This window comes from Choloepus didactylus, chromosome 15, assembly GCF_015220235.1.
Source record: "Choloepus didactylus isolate mChoDid1 chromosome 15, mChoDid1.pri, whole genome shotgun sequence".
Classification (NCBI taxonomy): Eukaryota; Metazoa; Chordata; class Mammalia; order Pilosa; family Megalonychidae; genus Choloepus; species Choloepus didactylus.
The window spans coordinates 16839174-16861336 of NC_051321.1; the positions used below are offsets into that span (position 1 = coordinate 16839174).

The 22163-nt window shown below is 40.0% G+C and overlaps 1 protein-coding gene across 2 annotated transcripts; it reads right to left on the bottom strand.

Moving 5' to 3' along the window:
• Positions 1–6822: 6822 nt before the first annotated feature.
• LOC119510353 (pancreatic triacylglycerol lipase) lies at positions 6823–21915 on the bottom strand. 2 transcript variants are annotated; one of them, XM_037804635.1, is made up of 12 exons: positions 21870–21915; positions 20600–20754; positions 19896–20018; positions 17792–17926; positions 16936–17047; positions 15664–15783; positions 15451–15570; positions 14825–14943; positions 12630–12759; positions 11432–11540; positions 10705–10869; positions 6823–6948 (listed from the first exon to the last, which is right to left on the bottom strand). In XM_037804635.1, exons 1-12 carry the CDS (start codon positions 21913–21915, stop codon positions 6885–6887), a joined length of 1398 nt encoding a protein of 465 aa, XP_037660563.1. In that variant the 3' UTR covers positions 6823–6884. The 2 variants fall into 2 exon arrangements, with proteins under 2 accessions (XP_037660563.1, XP_037660562.1); XM_037804634.1 differs by having other exon boundaries at positions 20594–20754.
• Between the last annotated feature and the right edge of the window lie 248 nt (positions 21916–22163).

Genomic DNA, 22163 nt, shown 5'->3' on the forward strand with positions numbered 1-22163 from the left:
TTTCCACTTTGCCTTCCGCACACAGCCTCACCCGCCTCGGTGGAACATGCCGAGCCCGTCCTCACTCCTGGGCCTTTGCACTGACTGCTCCCACGGCCTGCAACTCCCTCCCCAAACCGTCACTGGGCTGGCTCCTTCCTTCTCACCATTCAGCAACTTGTTCAACTGTCACCCATTCACCGAGGACTTTACTGAGACACTCCCCCCCCCCCGCCAAAGCCCCTCCATGGCCAGCCTCCCACCCGACCACTGCCCCCAGCCCCTTGTTCATCTTCAGGTCACTTGTCCTAAGTTGTAATCATCTATCGTATTTATCTCTTTGTTTGCAATCCAGTGCTGTTCCGTGAGAACTAGGCCATCATCCTTTCAGCTGCTGGTGGACCCCGGGCGTCTCCCATCGTGCCTGGTCCTGAAGAGGCTACGAGTTAATGAAAGGATGAGTGGAGTTACAGGCCTTTTGCCTTTATTCTCAGAGTGAATTTCAGGGGTGGGAAAGGTGAGGGGGCAGTTCTCTGAGGAGGGAAGAAAGGGGCCTTGTTATTCTAAGAGGCGGGAAGGGCGTGAATGTCTGAGATTAGGGGGAGGAGAAAGGACGTCAAGTGACCTGTCTCAGTTTTCCCGGCGGTCGGACTCACGTCCCTATTTCCCTCTCGGCTCACCTCACTGACGGGTTCATCTGTGGGCTCCATGCTCACCACAAGCCAAAGGTCCCTGCCTCAGGGGGTGGTGGTTGGAACCCATTAAAGGTGGTCAGAGCTGATAGGGGCGTCCTCCAAGCAGGAAGGGAAGGTTTATTCTCCTCGCAGCCTGTAGGGTCTGGTCTGAGCACAAGTGTGGGCCCCAGGGGCTCCAGGGGCTCCAGGGCTGGGGCACGGGCATCTGAGGTCAGACTTTTTCTTTCTTTTTCACTCATTTTTGTATATAGGTTATGCACACCCTCATTACAAAGTTCAAAATGTTCCTTCACCAGCTCCTTGTGTATCCTTCCAGAGACAGACTATGCATTATGTGTATTTATGTACATGTGTATGATATTTTACTTTTTAAAATATAAACAGTAACATATTCCACACTGTTTTGAAGCCTGATTTTTAAAATAATTTATTATATGTCTTGAAAATCATATATCTGTGCATGTAGATCTGCCCCAATCTTTCTATCAGCTGCACAGTATTCTGGTATATGGATATCTATTTAACCAGTCCTTTATTGATGAACATTTGGTTGTTTCTAAGCTTTTATTATTACAAACAATGCATTAATGAATGGCCTTTTGCATTTGTCATCATGGACGGGTATATCTGTGGGATTAATTCCTCCAACTAGATTTGAAGGGATTAAACAGATGTACATTTAACATGTTGATTGCTGTTGCTGCCCCAGGTTTTTGATAGTAATCTCCATGGTCAGAAATCCCTGTCTAGGTTGGCTATTCTCTTCCACCACTGACTTCCCACCTGCACCCCTTGAAATGACAGCGAGGTAGAGATTATTAGGAATTTAAACAGTTGACTTTTTAGACTTACATTAGTTATGGTTCTTTGGGTTGTAAGCAACAGATATCAATTCCAGCTAGCTAAATTTAAAAATAATAATAATTAAATAAAAGGGAGGGATTTATTAGAAGAATATTGAAGCATCTCATGGAATCCATGGAATCGTTGAACCACAAGGCCTGGGAAAGTCCAAGAAACGGGGTCACCCTAGAGACCTCAGCACAAGGGTCTTCAGACCCCATCTGCCATTGATCTGATTCTGCTACAAAGACTCCCTGGCTTTCTGCATCTCAGTTCAGAATTCTGGATCACCAGGTGATTGGCCCTGGGTATGTCAGGAGCCATCCCTGAATTATTCAGTTTTGGGGAGTGGGCCACATTGGGCAGGCCTGGCTGAGTAAGGGGCATCACTGTGTGTCCAAAGATGGAGATGCAGTTGTGAGCTGGGAAGCCACTGTGGCAGCTGTATGATTCTGTAGTAGTAAATAACAACCAAAATCAGCTGACTCAACTGGATTTCTACAGGAGTGCGTAGTGACTCAATGCCAGTGCATAAGGGATCTCTTCAAAATAGCAGGGTTCGTGTTTATCACACCTTGAAATAATGGATCATCAAGACTGGATGACAATTCCAGAGACCAGTTTTCCATAGTGGAATATCTGATCAGGACTGTTAGCTGGTTTTAAGATCAAGAGAAGCAACCTTGTATTCATCAGCATTAGTCGCACACTCTGTTGACTCTGGAAGTCAAAAGTGAGTGAGCCAAAAAGAAGCCCTCACTTCTGATGACAGCAGTGAGGGAAAGGAAGTATGAGAAGGCCAGACACTGGAGGCTGTGCTGACCCATCACTGTGAAAATTCCTGAGACCTGACCTTTTTCATGGCATGAGTGTTAATGTTATAAAGGAAATCTTCATTTAGCATTCATACTGTTAATTCTATTATTTATTTTAAAACCAAGATCGCTAAGGCCGAGATTGTTCAAGGTGACATTAAATGATGTATTTGTTCTGACGAAGTCTAAGTTAGAAAAATATGATTATTATGTTGTATTCTGAAGGAGGGGGAGATGCGAGTTTTGAAGACAAGGCTATTTTAGAGAAGCAGTTTCCAGTCTAAGTTTGCCATTTTCCTGGTGTCTGTACAATATCTCTATTACTCAGTTTTTCATTCGATTTCTTACTCAATTTTTCCTTGTATCCATTTCTTTTTTTCAGAGCTTGAGTTGGAGGTAAACATATAAATGAATGAAGTCAATCCTGCTTCATTTTGGGAGAGGAGAGCAAATCTCTCCACCTCAGGAGGGTCATGTGGGAGTGTGTTAGCACCCATGACCATCAGCAGCTATAAATACGGTTTCTCTATAGAGAGATGTGGTAACAACTTCACTGTAGGCAGGAGGAGGTGGTGGGTGGGAGAACAGAGAAGAGCTTTAGCTGCAGAAACACATTGCCCAGTACATAAAGAAAATCCAAATAGTTGGATTATTATGAACTTTGCAAATACTATACATAGTTTAAGAAATGAGCTCTCGTATGGATGACTAGACCCCTTCAGGAGGTACCAGGTAATTTACCTGCTACCTGGCATCATCCCATAGTCTATCAGCATTTAAACCCTTCTCATGCTATTATTTGCATTGAACATTCCTGCAAACGCTTCTTGTACCATTTGTTAGCTTCAAGGTGTTTTGGAAGTTCAAGGAGGTGGCTGTTCATAACTGTGTAGACAGTAAGCAAAAACATATTAATTTTTACTTGCTGACACTTTACAAGCCCACTTTATTTATTCTACCTTCTCCTCCTTTGGCTGTCATGTGTGTGTGCTTACATGTATATGCTTTTCTGTGTGTGCATGTGCGTGCACGTGAGTGAGAGGGATTGGAGAGGGGAGGAGATGCCTTTGTAGGGTCTTGAACTTCAGCAGCTGTTATGTAACGTTGAATCTTAGTGTCTGTGCCAGTTTGAATGTATTATGTCCCCCAAATGCCATTATCTTTGATGTAATCTTGTGTGGGTGGACCTATCAGTGTTGATTAGATTGTAATTCTTTGAGTGTTTCCATGGAATGTGCCCCACCAAACTGTGGGCGGTAACTCTGATGAGATAATTTCCATGGAGGTGTGGCCCCACCCATTCAGGGTGGGCCTTGATCAGTCGAACCATATAAATGGGCTGACGAACAGAAGGAACTCAGTGCAGCTGCAGCTGTGAGTGATGTTTTGAAGAGGAGCTACAGCCAAGAGGGACACTTTGAAGAAAGCACAGGAGCTGCAGATGAGAAAGCAGACTCTTGCTCCGGAGAAGCTAAGAGAGGACAAATATCCCAAGTGCAACTAAGAGTGACATTTTTGAGGAACTGCAGCCTAGAGAGGAACATCCTGGGAGAAAGCCATTTTGAAACCAGAACTTTGGAGTAGACACCAGCCACGTGCCTTCCCAGCTAACCGAGGTTTTCCGGACACCATTGGCCATCCTCCAGTGAAGGTACTCTATTGTTGATGCCTTACCTTGGACACTTTATGGCCTTAAGACTGTAACTGTGTAACCAAATAAAACCCCTTTTATAAAAGCCAATCCATCTCCGGTGTTTTGCATTCCAGCAGCATTAGCAAACTAGAACAGTGTCCTAGAGCAGGATTGTGAGGCCGCCCCAAGCCCACTGGGTAGTCTAGCTGATAAAAAGGGAAAGATGGGAAATTTCATTTCTAAGATGCCCTTGGGAAAACCTGGATCCACCACTTAATAGCATTGGACGTTAGACAAGTTATGTAACTTCTCTGTGCTTCAGTTGCTTCCTCTGTAATGGGAATAATAAAAGTACCTACCTCATAGGGTTTTGTCAGAATTAAATGAGTAGAATAGAGGAATAATGCCTGGCACACTTGAAACACAATGCATGTGTCAGGAAAAAGAAAAACAAAAGAGAAAGGGAAAAAACATGGAGTTGGCAGTCAGTTGTTTTCTAAATCTCCTCTGGGAGGAGATGCTGAACCCCAGAATATGATGCAATTGGTTCTTTACACCAGCCTTGGAAAAAAGGAATACCGCCTAGCAAGTAGCGGACCATGTTGAAAGTCATATGCTTCATGAAAGTGAATCGCTTGCTATATGACTGGCCCATCCTTTTAAACTGGGAGCCCTTGCCTGAAGGGAAGAGATAAAATTTGATTTGGGGTTTTGGGAAATAAGAACGTCTCCTAAAAATGTACTGAGTTGAGAAATACATAAATAATGTAAGTAATTCATTTAAAACAATGAAAGCAATTGGCAAACGGCTTCATTACCATGAAAATGGATACCCTTCTTAACAAAAGGATTTTTAACAGATGAACTTTTTGAAATTAAGTTTTTTAAATCTCTTCATTCCATCTTATTACTTGAGCAAATTTGCAGATAGCCCTTTTATTCATTTATGTTATTATTTATTATTTATTATTCATTGTTATTAATGCTTATGAAAGAATCATAGTAATTATAATTATAAATATTTACTAAGCACTCACTATATATTGAGTATTGTGCCAGTCTCTTCACAGAGAAATGCAGGGCTTTAAAAACTGCCATCTATATACTGATATTCCAAAGTTTTTATGTCTAGACCAGACCTCTACCCCCAACTCTGTGCTCATATATCCAATTGCCTACTTGACATTGCCAACTGAGTGTCTAATGAACATCACAAACGTGACATTACTGAAACAGATCTTCTTAACTTCCTCCTCAAGCCTTTTGCTCCCAAAGCATTCCCTGTCTCAGTCAACAGCAACTCCATCCTTCCTGTTGCCAGGAGTCACCCTTGAATCCTCCCCTTCATTCTGATGTTTACTCCTCCTCCATATGGTCCATGTGGTTTGGGGGACGCTGGCCTTATCCCTAGTCCAGGGCTGGGCCCCGATGTGCTCCAGCCAATTAGCAGGTTCCATTTCCCTGGCCACAGGCCAATGAGAGTGAATCACAGGGGTCTTGCTTGGAAAGATGAGAAGAGATATGTGCTTTCTCTCCCTTAAAAGGAGATCTGTAGCTTCAATTGTGGTAGACAGCCATCCATCAACTGGGAGGGAGCCAGCCTTGGTATAAAACCATCCTCATAAGCAATATGGCATGGAAAGCGGCTCTTAAAGAGATCATTGAGTGAGTTGCTGAATCACAAAAACTGAGATCCACACTCTCCCCACCTCTGGACTTTCCAGTTATATGAGCCAGTACGTTTTCTTGTTATTTAAGCCAGTTAGAATTGGTCTTTTGGTTTGTGCAAGAGAAAGCATCCTGTTTAAATCCCTACCCAGTACTAAGATCTAGCACATATGTTCCTTTCTCTTTTTGGATAGTATTGTTTGGACATGGCCCGATTTTAAATGTCTTGACCCTAGCAGCCTCATTCATTCTTTCAGTCAGTAAGATAGTCATTCAAAATATATTTATTTGCTCTCATACTACATGTCAAGCATGTGCCAGGCACAAAAACATGCAATCCCTTAAAGACTTTACAAATGGGAAACAGAGAAGTAAACAAGCAATCACACTACGGAGAGACAAGTATTGAGATAAGGGGACCTTGGGTGCGGTGGGAATGTAGTGAGGTAGCTCCCAATCTACTCTTAAGGATGTGGGTAGTGGAGGTGAGAGGAGGCTTCCTGGAAGAAGTGATGCCTAAAAGGAAATTTAAGGACCAGTGGGAGGTAAACAGGCAGGAAGATGGGGGAAAGAACATCCTAGGAAGAAGAGTTCATACAAGGGCCCAGCAGTGCCAGAGTATAGAGTTGCAGAAGGAATGTGATTAGAGATGAAACTAGAGTTATAGGTGAAAACCATATCAAGAGGGGCCTTGCAAGGATCGCTAAGGAGTGTGGATTCTGCCCTGTGGGCCGTTGGGAGGATGTTAGATTTGTGCTTTAAAAAGATCAGAGCTAGCAGAGAGGGGCAGGGTCTGGGGAACCCAACTGAGAACGGGGAGACCAGTTAGGAAGCATCATATCTGCCCAGTCCTGACCTCCTTACATGTCATCTGTCCTGATTAGGAAAGACACAGAACTTCAAGAGGATGGAAAAAGTGACAAAGGCTGGCACTTTCCACATGTGCCCACCAAGAGGGCAAGAATTCCATGGGGGTCATTTTGGACCTGGAAGTATGCCTTAAATGATCAGAATAACATCATTAATGTTAATAATGTAAACTATAGTGCCAACTTCAAATGCCACAACATATTTGCAAAATTCAACAGTCATTTGTGGTTCTTTAGACTAACTTGAATTTTTTTATTTTAATCACTTCATCCAAAAACTTCACTGGAAATAATGGACATTGATGACAAAGGGAAGGAATGCCTTGAGTCAACACTAGATTTTACGAGCAATAAGATTCAGCGGTCACACATCAGCAGGCTCCTAACATGGGTTGAGGGTGAGCAGAACATCTTCCCTCACGGTTTCTTCACTACAGAAGTTGAACCTGGGGAGAGAAAAGAAGGAAAAGTCCACCCTTCGTGGTGCATATCCGGTGTGTCGAGCCTGAGGGCATCCTCTGCTCTCCCCCTTCAACTGAGCGAGAGGCACACCCTGTGCCTGGGAGCCAGACATTGACCTGGGGAGACCTCTCTGCATAAAGGACTGAATTCTCCTTTCCCATTCTGTTTTGTGGCTGTGCAATAGGATAGAGAGGAGCTGTCAATAACTTCCAAGAAAAGATACCCCAAAGGTCAGAGAAGGCTCATTTGTCCCCAAAGCATCTACTTACCACTCAGCGCACTGTCAGCTAACACAACTGAGGAACAGCAGGGTCAGCAGCAGGACAAGAAATCAGCCCAGAGTAAAAATTTTGAGGTCTGTTCTCTCAGTCCTGGCATTATATTGGCTAAGCAGTCTTGCTTGTGATTCGATAAATGAATTGAAGTGACTGATTTTTCTCATTAAGATTGAACAATACTTAAGATGCTTTGGAGCTAATTCTCATTAACAAAATATAGCAGCATATGTAAAGTGTTTGGCACATGAAAAGTATTCAGAAAACACTCTATTTCGCTTTATCTTTATTTCCCTGTGGTCTGATGGCCAACAGCTTAGCAAATGGCAAATTAAAGGTTAAAAACTAATATTAATAAAGGCTACAAGAAATGAACTACACAGTATAGCTATATATGAATGAAGACGAAATGAAATTGTTTTGTAGTGATTAAGAACTTGCTGGCATCAAACTTCCTGCATATGAATTCTGGCTTTGAGACTTTATTTACTTATCTGTTAAATGGGGGATAATTTTATATTTTAATACCTACCTAAGTAGGTACCTACCTAAAATAAAGCTTTATTTTAACAGCTTTATTGAGCTTAATTGACATACAACAAACTGCACAAATTTAAACTGAGAAATTTTGACATACACACACACACACACCCATGAACCAATCACTACCATTGAGATAGTAAACATATCTATAACCCACCAAACTTCTTTCTGCCCCTTTGTAATCCCTATTTCCCATTCCTCTTCACCTTTCCTCCCCCAGGCAGCCACTGATCTGCTTTTTGACATGATAGAGTAGTTTGAATTGTCTAGGGTTTTATAAGAACAGAATAAAAAAAGTATATACTCTTTTGTCTAGCTTCTTTCATTCAGTTATTTTGAGAGTCATCTATGTTGTTGCATGTATCAGTAATTCAGTCCTTTTTATTGCTGAGTAGTATTCCATTGTATGCGTATAACATAGTTTGTTTATCCATTCCCCCATTGGTGGACTTTTGGCTTATTTCCAGTTTTGGGAGGATTACAATTAAAACTGCTATCAATAGTCATATACAAATCTTTGTATATGCATCTGCTTTCTTTTCTCTTGTGTAAATACCTAGGAGTAAACTGCTGAATCTTAGGTAGGTATATACTGGCATTTTAAGAAACTGTCAAACTGCTTTCCAATGTGGTTGTGTTTTATATAGCCAGCAGCAGTGTATGAGAGTTCGGGTTTCTTCACATTCTCACCAACACTTAGTATTGTCAGTCTTTTTAAGTTTAGAAATTTTAATGGTTATGTAGTGGTGCTCTTAATTTCTCTTTGTGGATCCATTTCCAGAGTATAATTGTCCTTCTGCCTAAAATCTTCCTTTACCATTTCTTGTAGTGCTGATCTGCTGGTGGTGATTCTTTCAGTTTTTGTGTATTTGAAAAGCCTTTATTTCATCTTTGTCTTTGGAAGTTATTTTTGGGGGGTATAGAATTCTATATTAACAGTTTTTTCCTTTTGCTACTTTAAAGATGTGCTTCTGTTCTCTTCTACTTGCATTTTTTTCTGTTGAGAAATCTGAAGTTATTTTTATCTTTATTTTTTCCATGTAGCATGTCTTTTTTTCCTCTGGCAGCTTATAAGATTTTCTCTCTGTAACTGCTTTGGGTAATTTGATTTTGATTTTGATTTTGATTTTCTTCATGTTTCTTGAGCTTATTTCTTGGATCTGTGGGTTTATAGTTTTCATCCAGTTTGAAATTTGGGGGGCCATTATTTCTTCAAATATATTTTTCTGTCCCTCCATTTTTGGGGACTCCAGTGAAAAGTATATTAGGTTGCTTGAAATTGTCCAATTGCTCTTTTCTCTTTTAAAATTCTTTTTCTGTGTTTCAACTTGGATAGTTTTTATTATGTCTTCAAGTTCACTAATCTTCTCTTCAATGTCTAATTTGCTATTAATTGAATCCAGTGTATTTTTCATCTCAGACATTGTAGATTTCGCCTTTAGAATCTCAGTTTGGGTCCTTTTCATATCTTCCATTCTCTATTGACCTTTGTGAACTAATGGAGTACAGGTATAATAACTGTTTTAATGTCCTTTTCTGCTCTTCTAACATCTGTGTCAGTTCTGGTTTGGTTTCAATTGATTATTCTTTCCATTATATGTTGTGTGGTCCTGCTTCTTTGTATATCTGGGAATGTCTGAATGCCAGATATTAATAATTTTACCTTATTGGCTGCTGGATGATTTTGCATTCCTATAAATCTTCTTGAGCTTTGTCATGGGAGGCAGTAAAGTTATTTGGAAATAGCTCAATTTGGGCTAATTACTTCCCATTGCTGAAACAAGACCTTGAATTCTGAGTTTTCCAGTCCGGTTCATGGAAACAGGTACTATTCTCAGTCTTGCAAGCAGACTGGGCACTGTTGCTTCTAATCCTTTCAGATAGATATTTCACTGCCTTAGATGGTTTGGTCACTCAGGTTTTCAATATGCAATATTCAAGGGATTTTACGGATCTCTGGGGTTTCCTTCTGAGCAGCTCTCTCCTCTCTGGTACTCTGCCCTGCAAAATCTAGTCACCTTGGTCTGGATTCTGAGCTGTCTCCTCAACTCAGGGAGTCCATTGGGCAATGCTTGCTAATCCCTGCACCATATCCTGGAAACTCTCTGAAGGCAATAAGCTGGGCAACTGTAAAGCTCACCTTGTTTGTTTCTTGTCTTGCAGGGATCATTGTCCTTTGATACCTGATGTCCAGTGTCTTGAACTGTTGTTTCATATATTTTGCCTGAAATTTTTGGTTGTTTCAGTTGAGAAGGTAAATCTGGCCTCTGTTAGTCCCTCCTTGCCAGAAGTAAACATCTCTTCCTTGGGTTTTAAGGGGGAACAAGTGACATGATGGCAGGAGAAGCACAGCTGTGTGCCTCAGAACTTAGCTTAACACCCAACACGCTCAAGCTAATATTGGTCTTGTTATGCTTATAATCATTATCAGTACATCTTTTCTGGTAGCTCACAATGGTAAATATCCTTTGACTCACACGCACGCCAATCTTAGTTAAAACCAAGGGCTGATTTCCTAGCTCTTTGTCTTCCTTCAGGGGACCAGTGATATAGAGCAGCCTATTTCTAACCCTTCATAATTCAAGTATTTTTCTGAAAGCTTAAGTGGCAATTTGATGACCCAGGAAGTTTGGGGAAAATTCTAGTCTCCCATCAGCACATGTTAAGTACATGCATCATTCAAGGCAGAGCTCGTAAGGCCAGATTCTCATCCTAACACTTAATTTGTATCAGATAACACAACACTTATCTACAAATGTATCAGAGTTGTTGTCCTAAAGTTCTATGATTTCTCCTAAAGAGACAAAAGGTATCAGGTAACACTGTTGGAGGTGTAACTTGAAACAGACTTTTGGTGGCAACAGAATTACCAGTGTGACTCAATATTTCAAATCCCTTTGGATTTTCAGTATACATACTTACACTTTTCCATCGTTTCTTTCCACTTTGATCTTGGATGCTCCCACTTTGGGTAGAGTTGGATTGATTATATTGTTATACCAAATAAATTTAACCTTCTGCACATCCCCAACATTCACATCTGAATCAAACTCATTGGAATGAGTGCTGTCTGGTTCGAGAGAGCCCCTTGGGAATTAAGAAGTTAACAAAAACATACATAAATATATATTTTTACAATGCATATCTAGCTAAGATAATTGATACTACATCTGTCATTTTAATGTCTTAAATAAATGCAGACATGTGTGCTAATTCAGTAGTAATTCACTTGCCACCAATGCCTCATTTTACTTTAACGTCATCCTCATTTTTATAAAACCCCAACAATGTTTTAGTTACAATTCCCCCACAATTTAATAACCGAGGACATCATTACATCATCTTTTCCCAGCTGTTCTTATAGGCAGCATAATTATTTACCGATTATAAACTAGATGCCAGGCATCAAAAATAAATCTTTTGGCAAAATAAACACCCAAAGTTTTCTCAGGAAATAGCAAAGAAAAATTTAGAGACAGAATTCTGAAAAGTATTAAAACACAGGGGTGAAACAATCTCTTACTTTTTATTATATGTGGTGGTACTATATTCATTTATATAGCAATGATTAAGCTATAATGAAGATAACATAAATTATATGTGCAAAACATTCCAACATCTTAGGAACTTAGAGTAAAATTTCACTTACGTGTAAACTTCATACTGCTTAGAGTTTCCATTATTTCCATATAAAGCAACTAGAATGTGCCCTGTAACTTTCTTTCCTGACAGTGTGACAGACACCTGGTACCTCCAACCTGTATGAAAAAAAAATTGCAAAATGTCAGCTTGTAGAGAAAACACGCTGAAAAAGGGTTAATTGGAATTCCACCTCTGCAGAATTTTGAATAATTTGTATATGATGTTGGTAATTCTTCTGAGCAAATAGTCACAGACAGTTCCTTTATCTAAATGTTCAGGATACCAGCCCTGGGAGCAGACAGAATCCTTCCAGTCGATAGATATATTTTCAAACAAAGGGACTAAAAATCAATGTGTTTTGCTTCCAATTTTTTTTTAATCTAACAATTATTCTTGAATGCTGAAGGAACTTCCGTTAAAGGATTATGTTTTCATCAGTTTACTTCATTTCCACAGATTAACACATTTTAGAGTAATGTCATTTTTTTTAGTTAAAGAGTCTACAGTTATTTCTGAATGTTCTATAATTTGGATTGCTATGGCCGTTGGGGATGTATTAATTTATGGAATCAAAAGGGAGTTCCCTTGGTGCTAGTCAATAGTTTACTGTCAGTTTTTGCCATTTAGAGCTAGCTTGGGCTAAGTTGGGAAGAGAAAATTACGTCTTTCGTTTTTAGAATGCTGCTTTACTGCTAACCCCATGGACTCCCATGCAAAAAGTTTTCTTCCTCTTTTGCTCCCCCCCCCAAAAAAAACCCTAGAGACTGTCTTCCATCCCTCACACTCCTCCACCCTCTAACTTCCATCATCCATGGAGTATGCAATCCTAAATATCTCCTGAATCTATCAACTCCTTTCTATTCCCACAGCCTTTGTTGCCTGTCTCCTGGATTACTTTTTCTGCTTGTACAAATTTTGCTCCATAAAATGTTTGAATACAGAGGCTGGCATAGAGGAAGACTTGGAAATCAGCCCCAAAATCAAATGAGAAGTTTATTTTTGTATCATTGATAGTTCAGGCCCCAAATTCTGTTTTGCCACCCAAAGTAGTTATGATTACACTGAGCAATGGATTTGAGCAGTTTTCCACTTTGAAGAGGGGGTTTAAATTTAAAGATTTTGTGTAGAAAAGCAATCTCACACATTTTCAATGGACATGAACAAAATACATAGCGTTAAGAGTTTAAGGCAAATAAGAAACTTACGGGCAAAATTAGACATATCACCGGTGTTTAGATAAAATTCCTGACCCACTCCACTGGTTTTCCCAGGAAATCTATCAGCATAATGACCCATCTGCGGGCAGCCTTCACTTGGACAGGGAAAGCACTTGTTCTAGGGAAAATAAACAAACAAGGGATGAGGATGTCCTTTCTTTTAATAGTGTACCATGATACTGCAAGTCAATTCTCACGGCAAAACAACATTTGAAGAGTGTTTCAGAAAAGGTTAAAAATGCATATTATGAACATTGATTATTCACAATAATAAATTAGCATTATCAACGGCTGAATAACACAATACTAACACAAATACAAAAATCAGTCGGTGGGAAATGCATATATACATTCCTTTTTGCCTTTCTAAATTGCCCCAGTTGGCCCAAGACTTCCATCTGCCTGCAGGATGTTTAGTATTTATTTTAGAAGGATTGCAAAGAGAAAGAACAGAAGGTGATAATCAGCTTCTAAACTGTAAAACAGGATCCCTCAGGAAGACAAGAGGTTCAAAAGTCAGGCTTTTCTCAATTTCTTTAACTCCTGTTTAGCATCAAGGCCTGAAGGACTCAGATCCCAGAATTCTCCCTAGGTAAAGAGAAAATGCCCCAGTTGGCCCTTTGGGATGGGAAATTGGCTCCTGGAGAAGATGGACATGATATAGGACAATGCCCACTTTTTCTGTTTCAAGGAATTGTGGGAAAAAAGAGAGGGAGAGAGAGGAACAGAGTGGTGAGGACAAGCATTCCAATTCCCGCTCTAGAGAGGAAGGCTCCTCTACAGTGAAGGCTAGTGGTGGACCCCCTGATCAATGGAGATGATGGACTTGGCAGAGATGCCAGAGACTGCATCCAGCTCAGAGGAGACTGAACCAAAGCTCTCGGAGATCATTTCCCAGGCCTGAAGAATAGACCAGCCCCAGCCTTCATCTGCAAATTCCAGTAGTGCTAGAGGATATTGCTCAGCAGATCCTCCACCATGGATCTCCAAGGGTTCCCCTCTGCTGGACCCATACACTAACCACCACCACCTTGGAGAGAAGCTGATGAGGGGTCCAATGGCTGAGAAACCTGCAAGACCGAGAATTTTTCTTACAAAAGTGACTAAACATCACCTACAAGGACTGCTAATATTATTAAACCAGAATAAGTTTTAACTGGATGAGACCCAAAGCTTATTTGATTGTTCTCTGCATTACCTAGAGGACTGGGGACTTGGGAAGAAGATAATAAAGTCAGACCAAAGAAAGGGGGGTTCATTCTTATTGCAATGCAAGCTTCAATATGAATAAAATATGTAACTCCCCTATAATAGCCAATATTTGTTAAATGCTAATTATTATGTTTTAGGCTGTGGGCTAAGCCTCTAATATGTCTTCTCATTAAATCCTCTCACCAAACCCATGAAGCCATACCATAATTACTTGAATTTACAAATGAAAAAAAAACTGCCTTAGGGAAGTTAAGTATTTTGCCCAAAGTTATTTAGCTATTTAATGGTGACAGCATTAAATAAATAAATAGAGAGGTCACATCCTCTCTCTTAATCACAAAGTTATATCTCCTTGGTAATTATGATTTTACCTGGCTGGTTACTTGACATTTTACTTATTAAATGGTACTGGTGACAAATTTTGATTTGATAAAATTTATAGTGAAAGGAGAAGCCAAATTTATGAAACAATAGACAATAGATATTTCATATTCAAGATCACACTTAAGGAACTAAACTAGATATCCAGAGAATCCCAAATAAGATGAAAAATAAAATAGAAAAAATCTTGGCAAGCATGAGACTGCTTAGAAATATCCACACATCTACAATTTAAAAGGTCAGTATTTAAGAAAATTTCCCATTTTCATCAGCATCTTATAGACATGGCTCAAACTCTTTTAGCCTGTTTTTCATTAAGAACTATTTCCAAAGCAAGTTTGAAAATTCACCCAATACATTCTGAAGTGATATAGAACAAGAACATTTCCATTTATCAGACATTTTTCTCTAAAATTTGCTAATCCATTATCACTATTAAAAGTTGTGTGAATGAACAGTGTAAGTGAAAAGCACAAGTAATTTGGCAGTCAGGTGGGAATATCCACTGAATACTGTGCACAGAGAACCACATCAGTTATGAAAAGTGAGAGTCACAATATTTTTTTAGGTAGAAGGTGGAATCTACTTACTGCAGAGAAACTGTCATAAGAGACACAAGAGAACCCAGCAAAGCCATCAGGGTTGAGGATGCTATCAGAGTAATACTTGTAGCTTCTCAGGTGATTACAGGCTACAAAGTCACGTGTTCCTTTGAAATCAGACATGATTACACATCAGCGACAGATTTAGTTTTCCAAGTTAGTGACTCGATCTGAATATTGTTGTTGAATAGATTTCTCTAATTAGCGTCCACTCAAGGAGGACACATGAAAATCATTTATGAAGTGCATTTATATTTTGTGATGAAATTAGAAATTAATGAAAACTTTTAAAGATTAAAATAGCTAGGACACAGCTAAATGAAATGGAAAAATAACTTTAGAAGGGAAAGATTGGTACTTTCAGATAAAGTGTAACAGTAATGTTTTCCTGAACAAGCACAGTAGAAAGCTGACTACAAATACATTTCTTTCCAATGTTCTCCTTGTGCCCCTTCCCCCCAATTAAAAGCCTCACAGAATGCTCGGGGAAACAATTAAAAGTTCTTGGTTATATAAAGTTTGAGACCTGTACAATACCAAAATATTTAGAAATTTTGGCAAAACAAAATTGAAACTTTCTCAAGGAAATTTCTTTATATTCAGGTTGGTTTTACCTTCCCAGATCCCGTCTATGTCAACAATCTGAGAAAGAATGTTCTTCTTACATCCGGGCATTTGTATTCCTCCATTTGGAAAGAAGTCCAGGTGGCCCACAGTTTGGCTCATTCCAAACCCTGAGGGGTTTTAAAACAAGGGAAGGGTGATGTTAATGTACAGACTCCAACCGACGAGCAGCTGATGACTTTAGGAGAGGCTGAGGCGCTCACCCAAGTTGGGGATTATAGGTGCAGCATCCGTGTGAATGACATCCACAAAACTGGCGTCACTGGGGTCTAGTCGGACCAATTCGGGTGTGCCCTCAAAGCAAGGCTCAGCAGGGTCCAGTCCTGGAGGAGACAGGATGTGTCACGCTAATGTCCATCAGCATTTATACAGTTACCTTTCTTCACTGGTTTCCGAGGTGAGTGCAGGCACTGGCTGTAACCACGAGTTACATAAGGAAAGAGAGAAGCTAGTTCTTCCTTACCTTACCAGTGTTTGAAGGGAAACAAGCTTCCAGTTTGTCACTGGGGAATGAGACTCATTACCAGCAGCAGTTACAAAGAAAAAGCCAAACATGGGAGGCACTGGTCCCCAAAGGTTTTTCTGACCACAGTGGTCCCCATTAGACTGTGAAATCCCATGAGGGCAAGGATCATAGCTATCACGGTTACCAAGATCTCCAGGGAACTAAACGGTTCCTCGTCAACATTTGCAGAGTATAGGAAGGAGCATTTTGTGTAGAACATCTCCAGCAAATTAATGGATTGACATTCCGGATGTCTGCACCCATCCAGATGCAATCAACTCAGAAGCGTTAGAATCAGGAGGTCAGAGACAGAGTTGAAAGATGGAGGAGGAAAAGTGGTTGCTCCCTGAAATACTCACCTCTCAGCTCCAGATGTTGGGATACCAATATCTTTTTTATAAAGTTTGTTTTAGAGCCTGGGTATCCAACAAGTGACCCCATTGGCCAAATGCAGCCATTCTGAGGTTTGTAAAATAATTTTTTTCATCTATTTAGCAGCACGTGGAACTGGCAGCCCACCCTGACCACCTGCCCCTCACAGCTCTTGGGTAATTGACTATGTTTGGGCTAATTAGCAATTGCTATTGAAGCTGAAGATAATTATACTATTTTGAGCTCTTCAGGGTTAATTCTATTCAAATTACATCATGAAAAGTGCACTTTATGCATGTCTGACAAAGGGAAATAAGGGATCAGTAAGGCCTCCAGATGTTCTTAATTCACATTTTAGTCACATGCAATATTTATACATTAAACAAGGCTCTGTAGATCAAAGATGCATAGTGATAAAAAATTGCAAGGCCTCAGAACACAACACATTCATTTTTGATCATGTGGCCCAATTTGGAAGATGTAAAAGATTGTGTCCAGTAAAAAGCAGGGCTGCAACAAATTTCCATCCCATATTTCCTTTTAGATCCCATAAAGTCTATACTTAATCCAGTTTGCAACTCTCACCATGTGGACCCACCTGTGATTCGCCCAACAGCCCCATTTAATCTCCTTCCAGCCTCCCCGGCAGTGTGGGCACCCAGACTGTGGCCGATGATGTGCACATCGGAAAGCGAGTACCTGAAGTTCGACTGTTGAAAAGGAAACCTCTCAGAAGGTTTTCGAGTATTGCAGAATTAAAGATGGGTACAGAAAGGCACTGCCACAAACTTGATTTTTAAGAAGACACACCACTCCATCAAAGCAATCAATTTTTAGGGATTGTTTTTTTACAGTTACATAAGAAAATGGAAATGGGTCCAACTTTTATTTTAAACTGGTGGAAGTAGGGCTTACTTTTGTCATTTTGGTATGTAGACAGAACCCTTGATAGATACTGTCAATATGAAGAGTTGTTACCGAGAGATGATGAAGCAAGAATTTGGATTAGAAAAATAATGAAAGCAATTACTTTGGCACGTTCAAGTTTAGCATTTTGGTTTACAAGTCAGATTATCTTATTATCATTGTGCTTTTCTTAAAACAAAAACAAAAACAAAAAATCTAGCTTAATTTTGAGGTTAACGTTGAAATATCAAGTTGGCTTAACAACTGTAAAGTTCAAGTATTGATGGAGTTCAGTGAAAACAACCTACCTGATTGCTTGAATAAATTCAAGTCAAAAAAACACTAGTTTACTGAATTAAATAGGTTTGTTGATGAAGCCCAAATCTAGATTTTTTTTTTTTTTTGCATTTTTCTTTTAAAAAAAGCCAAATCTCAGGAGAGAAATATCAGTACCAATGATCACAAAAGCTATAGAGCATTTTATTGTTTTTTAAACAGAACCCAGAGAGCAGCTTATATGGTCTTTTATATAACCACGAAGAACTTACCTGGAGAACCTCAACAAAATAGGCCACTTCTGCCCCCACAACCCGGATGTTCTGGGAGGCCTGTGTGTACCCGGTTCGGGAACCACCTTTCCAGTCCACACAGATGCAGTTCACACTCTCCACCTCAAAGAAGTTCTGGTGGAATAGATACAATAAACAGGTAAATAATTCAGGATATTTATTAATTGATAATTAACATATTTGAGGACTGGCAGAAATTCCCTCCTTGACCTATATAACATCATGATCACTTTTAACTCCAAAGCAATGAACAAAACTTCTAGTCTGTTGTGGATACGGATTATTCTGAAGTTTAACATTGGCTCCACGTTAGAGGTTTGGCCATAAGGGGAGCTGGATTCTTGGGATTTCCACTGTAACATAGGCATAGAAATTTGACTTATGGAAAAATGTATAAAATATGGCACAGTGGGTTGTCTCATTAGAACATCATAAATGTCTGAAGACATTTTCTCTCACTAGAATGTATGTAGGGCCATTGCCTGTCTGTTTACAGCTGTGTCCTCAGTACACAGAACCGTTCCTGGCACATAGTAGATGTTCAATAAATATTTGTTGACTGAATGATTGAAAGTCCATGTTAGGAACCCTTAATGAAATATATTGAAGATAAATGAGTAAGCTTTTCCATGATGGAAAAACTAATCAAACTTTTTTAATAAACAGGCTTTACAATGTATCACTGAAGAGCTATTTTACATAAAACTAACCCACCAGATATATACTGCAAGCTTGTTTGCTGGGAGTCAATTATGGTTACATGAATGTTAGATCTGGTAGGAATTTTGTTGGTTTGAGTGTGTATTTATAAATATCCCCACCTTGTTTCAAAAAGAGTTTGAGAAAATGAATCAATCTCAGAAATCATCTCCAACTCTTCCACTTTGCAGATGGAAAAATCCAAAGAGGGGAGATAATTTGCTAATGTCAATGGTTAGCAAATGTTAGAGCCAAAACTGGGATTTAGGACCTCTAACCTTGTTGTTTAATCCACTTGCTTCTCTGTTATAATGCAACAGTGTTGTCAGAACCAAATCAAATGCAAGAAAGACACATCTGCTTCAGGGATCTTAGAAACAGATTGTGTACAAACACCAAAAATCACAAATTCCTTTTGAGCTAAGAATGACAGTTATTTTTTCCCTATTGCATAGAATTTTATTTCTCTACCCCATCCCCACTCCACCCCCGTAACTGTCAGCTTTAATATTTCTGAAGGCAAATTATGTTTTTATTCTGATCATTTCTAAACTTGTAAAGTGAATGGACTCTAGCTTATTCATTTCGGCTGTCTTCAGAATCAGTGAATGCACTGAGGTGACGCAGTTCAACCGTTGGCTTGAGTCATAGTGCTAAAATTAGATGGTTCAGGCTGACTCTTGTTCTTTTTTTCTTGAGACCTCTGAAGAAATGACTGTGTCTTTGTGACACAGTTGGCCTCAGAAACTTGAAAGATACATGAATAAATGAATCAGTGATGATGTTGCTCAAGCATTAGCAGCTACTAGGAAAATTCATTCCACTTGATTTTCTGTCTTATAATTCTTCATGATCACAAGGAACATTGCCAGAAGCAAATTAAAGAAAATGGGATCATTGCTTGCAGAACAGATTAAAACAACAGAATTCAGAAATGAAATCTATCAGTTTTCAGTTTCCCAGATACTGCTATCATAGGATCAAAACAGAGCAAATGAAAATCAAAGGAAAAGACTTAGGTTGTGCAAAAGGAGATATCTTAGCTCTTAGAAATTAAAAGCTAGTGAAGAAACAAGGGTCTCTGATCACCTGGTATAAATCAGGGTGGTAGCATCTGTTACCAAAAATTTGAAATCCCTCCATACTGATCACTAAATAACCACTGCCCTGAGCCACCAAATACCTGTTTGCCCTGACTGCCCCAGGTTCCTTCCCACCTCTGCCCTCCTGGACCTCTGGTGGGAGCCTCAGGCCCAGCAGGGGTCCAGGATTCTCCAGTACCATGGTGGCCAACATTTGTCCTGAGTGGTTGGGGCTTGTGCCTTTCCAGTTGTTAAATATTACTCTGGAAACAACCTCGCCTTAGGAGATTACCACACCTTACCTTGCACATATTGCTCAGCCAGCTTTCTTCTCCCTTGTCTATGAATCCATGGATAATGAAGCGGGTTTTTCTATTTGTTTTGAAATTGGAGCTCTGGATAGTTGGTTGATCAGCAGTGAGTTCCTGTTTTGGAGAGAAAAGTGTTTAAAGTCAAGTTTCTTATAATATCCAACAGAATTGTTTGTACTTGGAAGGCGATGGTAGGTAGGAGAAGATTGCAGGGTTTGGGATTCTTCTCAGTAAGGATCCTCCCATTACAACCCAGCTCTTCATAACCATCATCAAGTTGATCCTTTCCAGCCATGATGAAATTGTAGCTGTTGTTCGACTCAAGATAATATGTCTGCTATAATATCAGTGGCAGGGGTGTGGTCTTGCTTCCACCCAATTGAAGAATTTGTGTGGGGTGTGTGTGTATGTGTTTGTCTATATATATTTGTCTACATATATATATATATATATATATTCCCATATTTAGCTTATTTATTATATAGTACCACAGAGGTAGGACAAGAATAATTTCAACTTAATGGATTTTTTATAAGCACATTATACATAATAATAGTTAAGCTCACTGTCCCAAAAGTCTACCGAGATACAAATTGCACTGTCTGAATTGTTCTCTTTAGAAGACTTGAATGTTCAGTTACCCTTATTATATAAAATAGATGGAGTTTAGTTGTGAAAACGATGAGCACTCTTACTTGAAAGTTGTCTGGATTTTCATTAGTGTACAGGAGGAAACGGGTGTTGATATCTTCTGGACTCCAGGGCAGTATTTTGAGGGGTCTTTCCACAGTTCCTGCCCATGGGGAGTCGTCGCTGAAGCAACCCAACCTCGAGTAGCAGATTTCTTTTCCTGCAATCACCCAGAAGCGCTTCAAGGACATTAGTTTAACCAGATGTTCTTTTTAATGGTTACTCTGCTGGAATATACATTAAATTGCATTTGGTTGCAGCTTTTCTTCCTCCACATCCAGACACCCTCCCAGCCACACACTCACAGATCAGCTTCAAAAGACAACGTCCTGTGGAAGACGGGCTGCTGCTGCTCCTTTCTACCAGGCAGGGCTGCCCACCCCACTGTGTCCCCGACAGCCCTCTCAACTGGGGCTTCTGTCTGTGGCACTGGAGCCTGAGGAAGGAGTGGCCTTGTGTCCCCAGGTCTTGGTGGAGGGGTTGAGGTTCTCAACTCCTCTTAGCCACCTTCTAGCTTTGGGTTTTGGGTGAGGAGCTTAAGTGTCATTTATGGGCTGAAACTTTCTCTCTTCACCTTGGATTCCTGTAAATGAAATTACTCACAAACAAAATGAATAAATAAAAATTTAGAATGTCCATGGTTTAGCATAACTCCAGGCTTTAATGTTAAGGAACATAACGGAGCAACTCAAAGGAGTGGTTCTCAAGGAAGATAAAGCTTAGAATAATAGCAGGAGTAGGTGCAGGGCGCTGTCTTTGATGGCTGCATCTATTGAAATCTTACTACGTGCCAGGTGCTGGGGAAGGTGATTTACAGGACTCATCTTACCTAATTCTCACCATCAACCCTGTAAGAGGGTGGTATCATCACCCCCATTTCACAGATGAAGATATTGAAGCACAGAGGGGTAAAGAAATTTGCTGAAGGTAATATAGTTGTAGGTGGTATAGCCAGGGTTCAAATCATACACTTGACTTTAAGCTAGGGTTGCCAGATATGGCAAATAAAAATATGAAACACAGTTAAATTTGAATTTCAGATAAACAACAGATGTTTTGTAGAGTATGTCCCATATTCATTGTTTATCTGGAATTCACATTTAACTGGGTGTCCTGGGTTTTAACTGGCAACCCTCCTCCAGGTGCTTGTGCTCTTAACTGGACCATCTCCCACTCTCTCCTCCTTATCCTCATGGTGGCTCGAATTCACTGACAGATTTCTTGAAAGTATTGAGTGTGAGTCTTTCCCGGAACTACATAAATACATTTTCTTACCTGTCACTGCCCCCAGGAGCAGCGAGAGTGTCCAAATTAGCAGCATCTAAATAAAGTGAAAAACAAGATTGAGTCTGGCCAAATAAGTTTTCCAAAGTTTGGAATAATTCAAAATCAGTTAGACTTCTGGGGAGGGGGATGGGATATGGGTAAATTCTAATAAATTCAGCCTGGAAACACATTCTTGACTCACCGTGGCAGTTCTATCAGGTTCTGCGCACAACCAGATAGCGCCCACAGGCCCTTTTATAGGCAAACCTTATCTTTTCAATAGTCCCAGGGAAAAGTGGCATG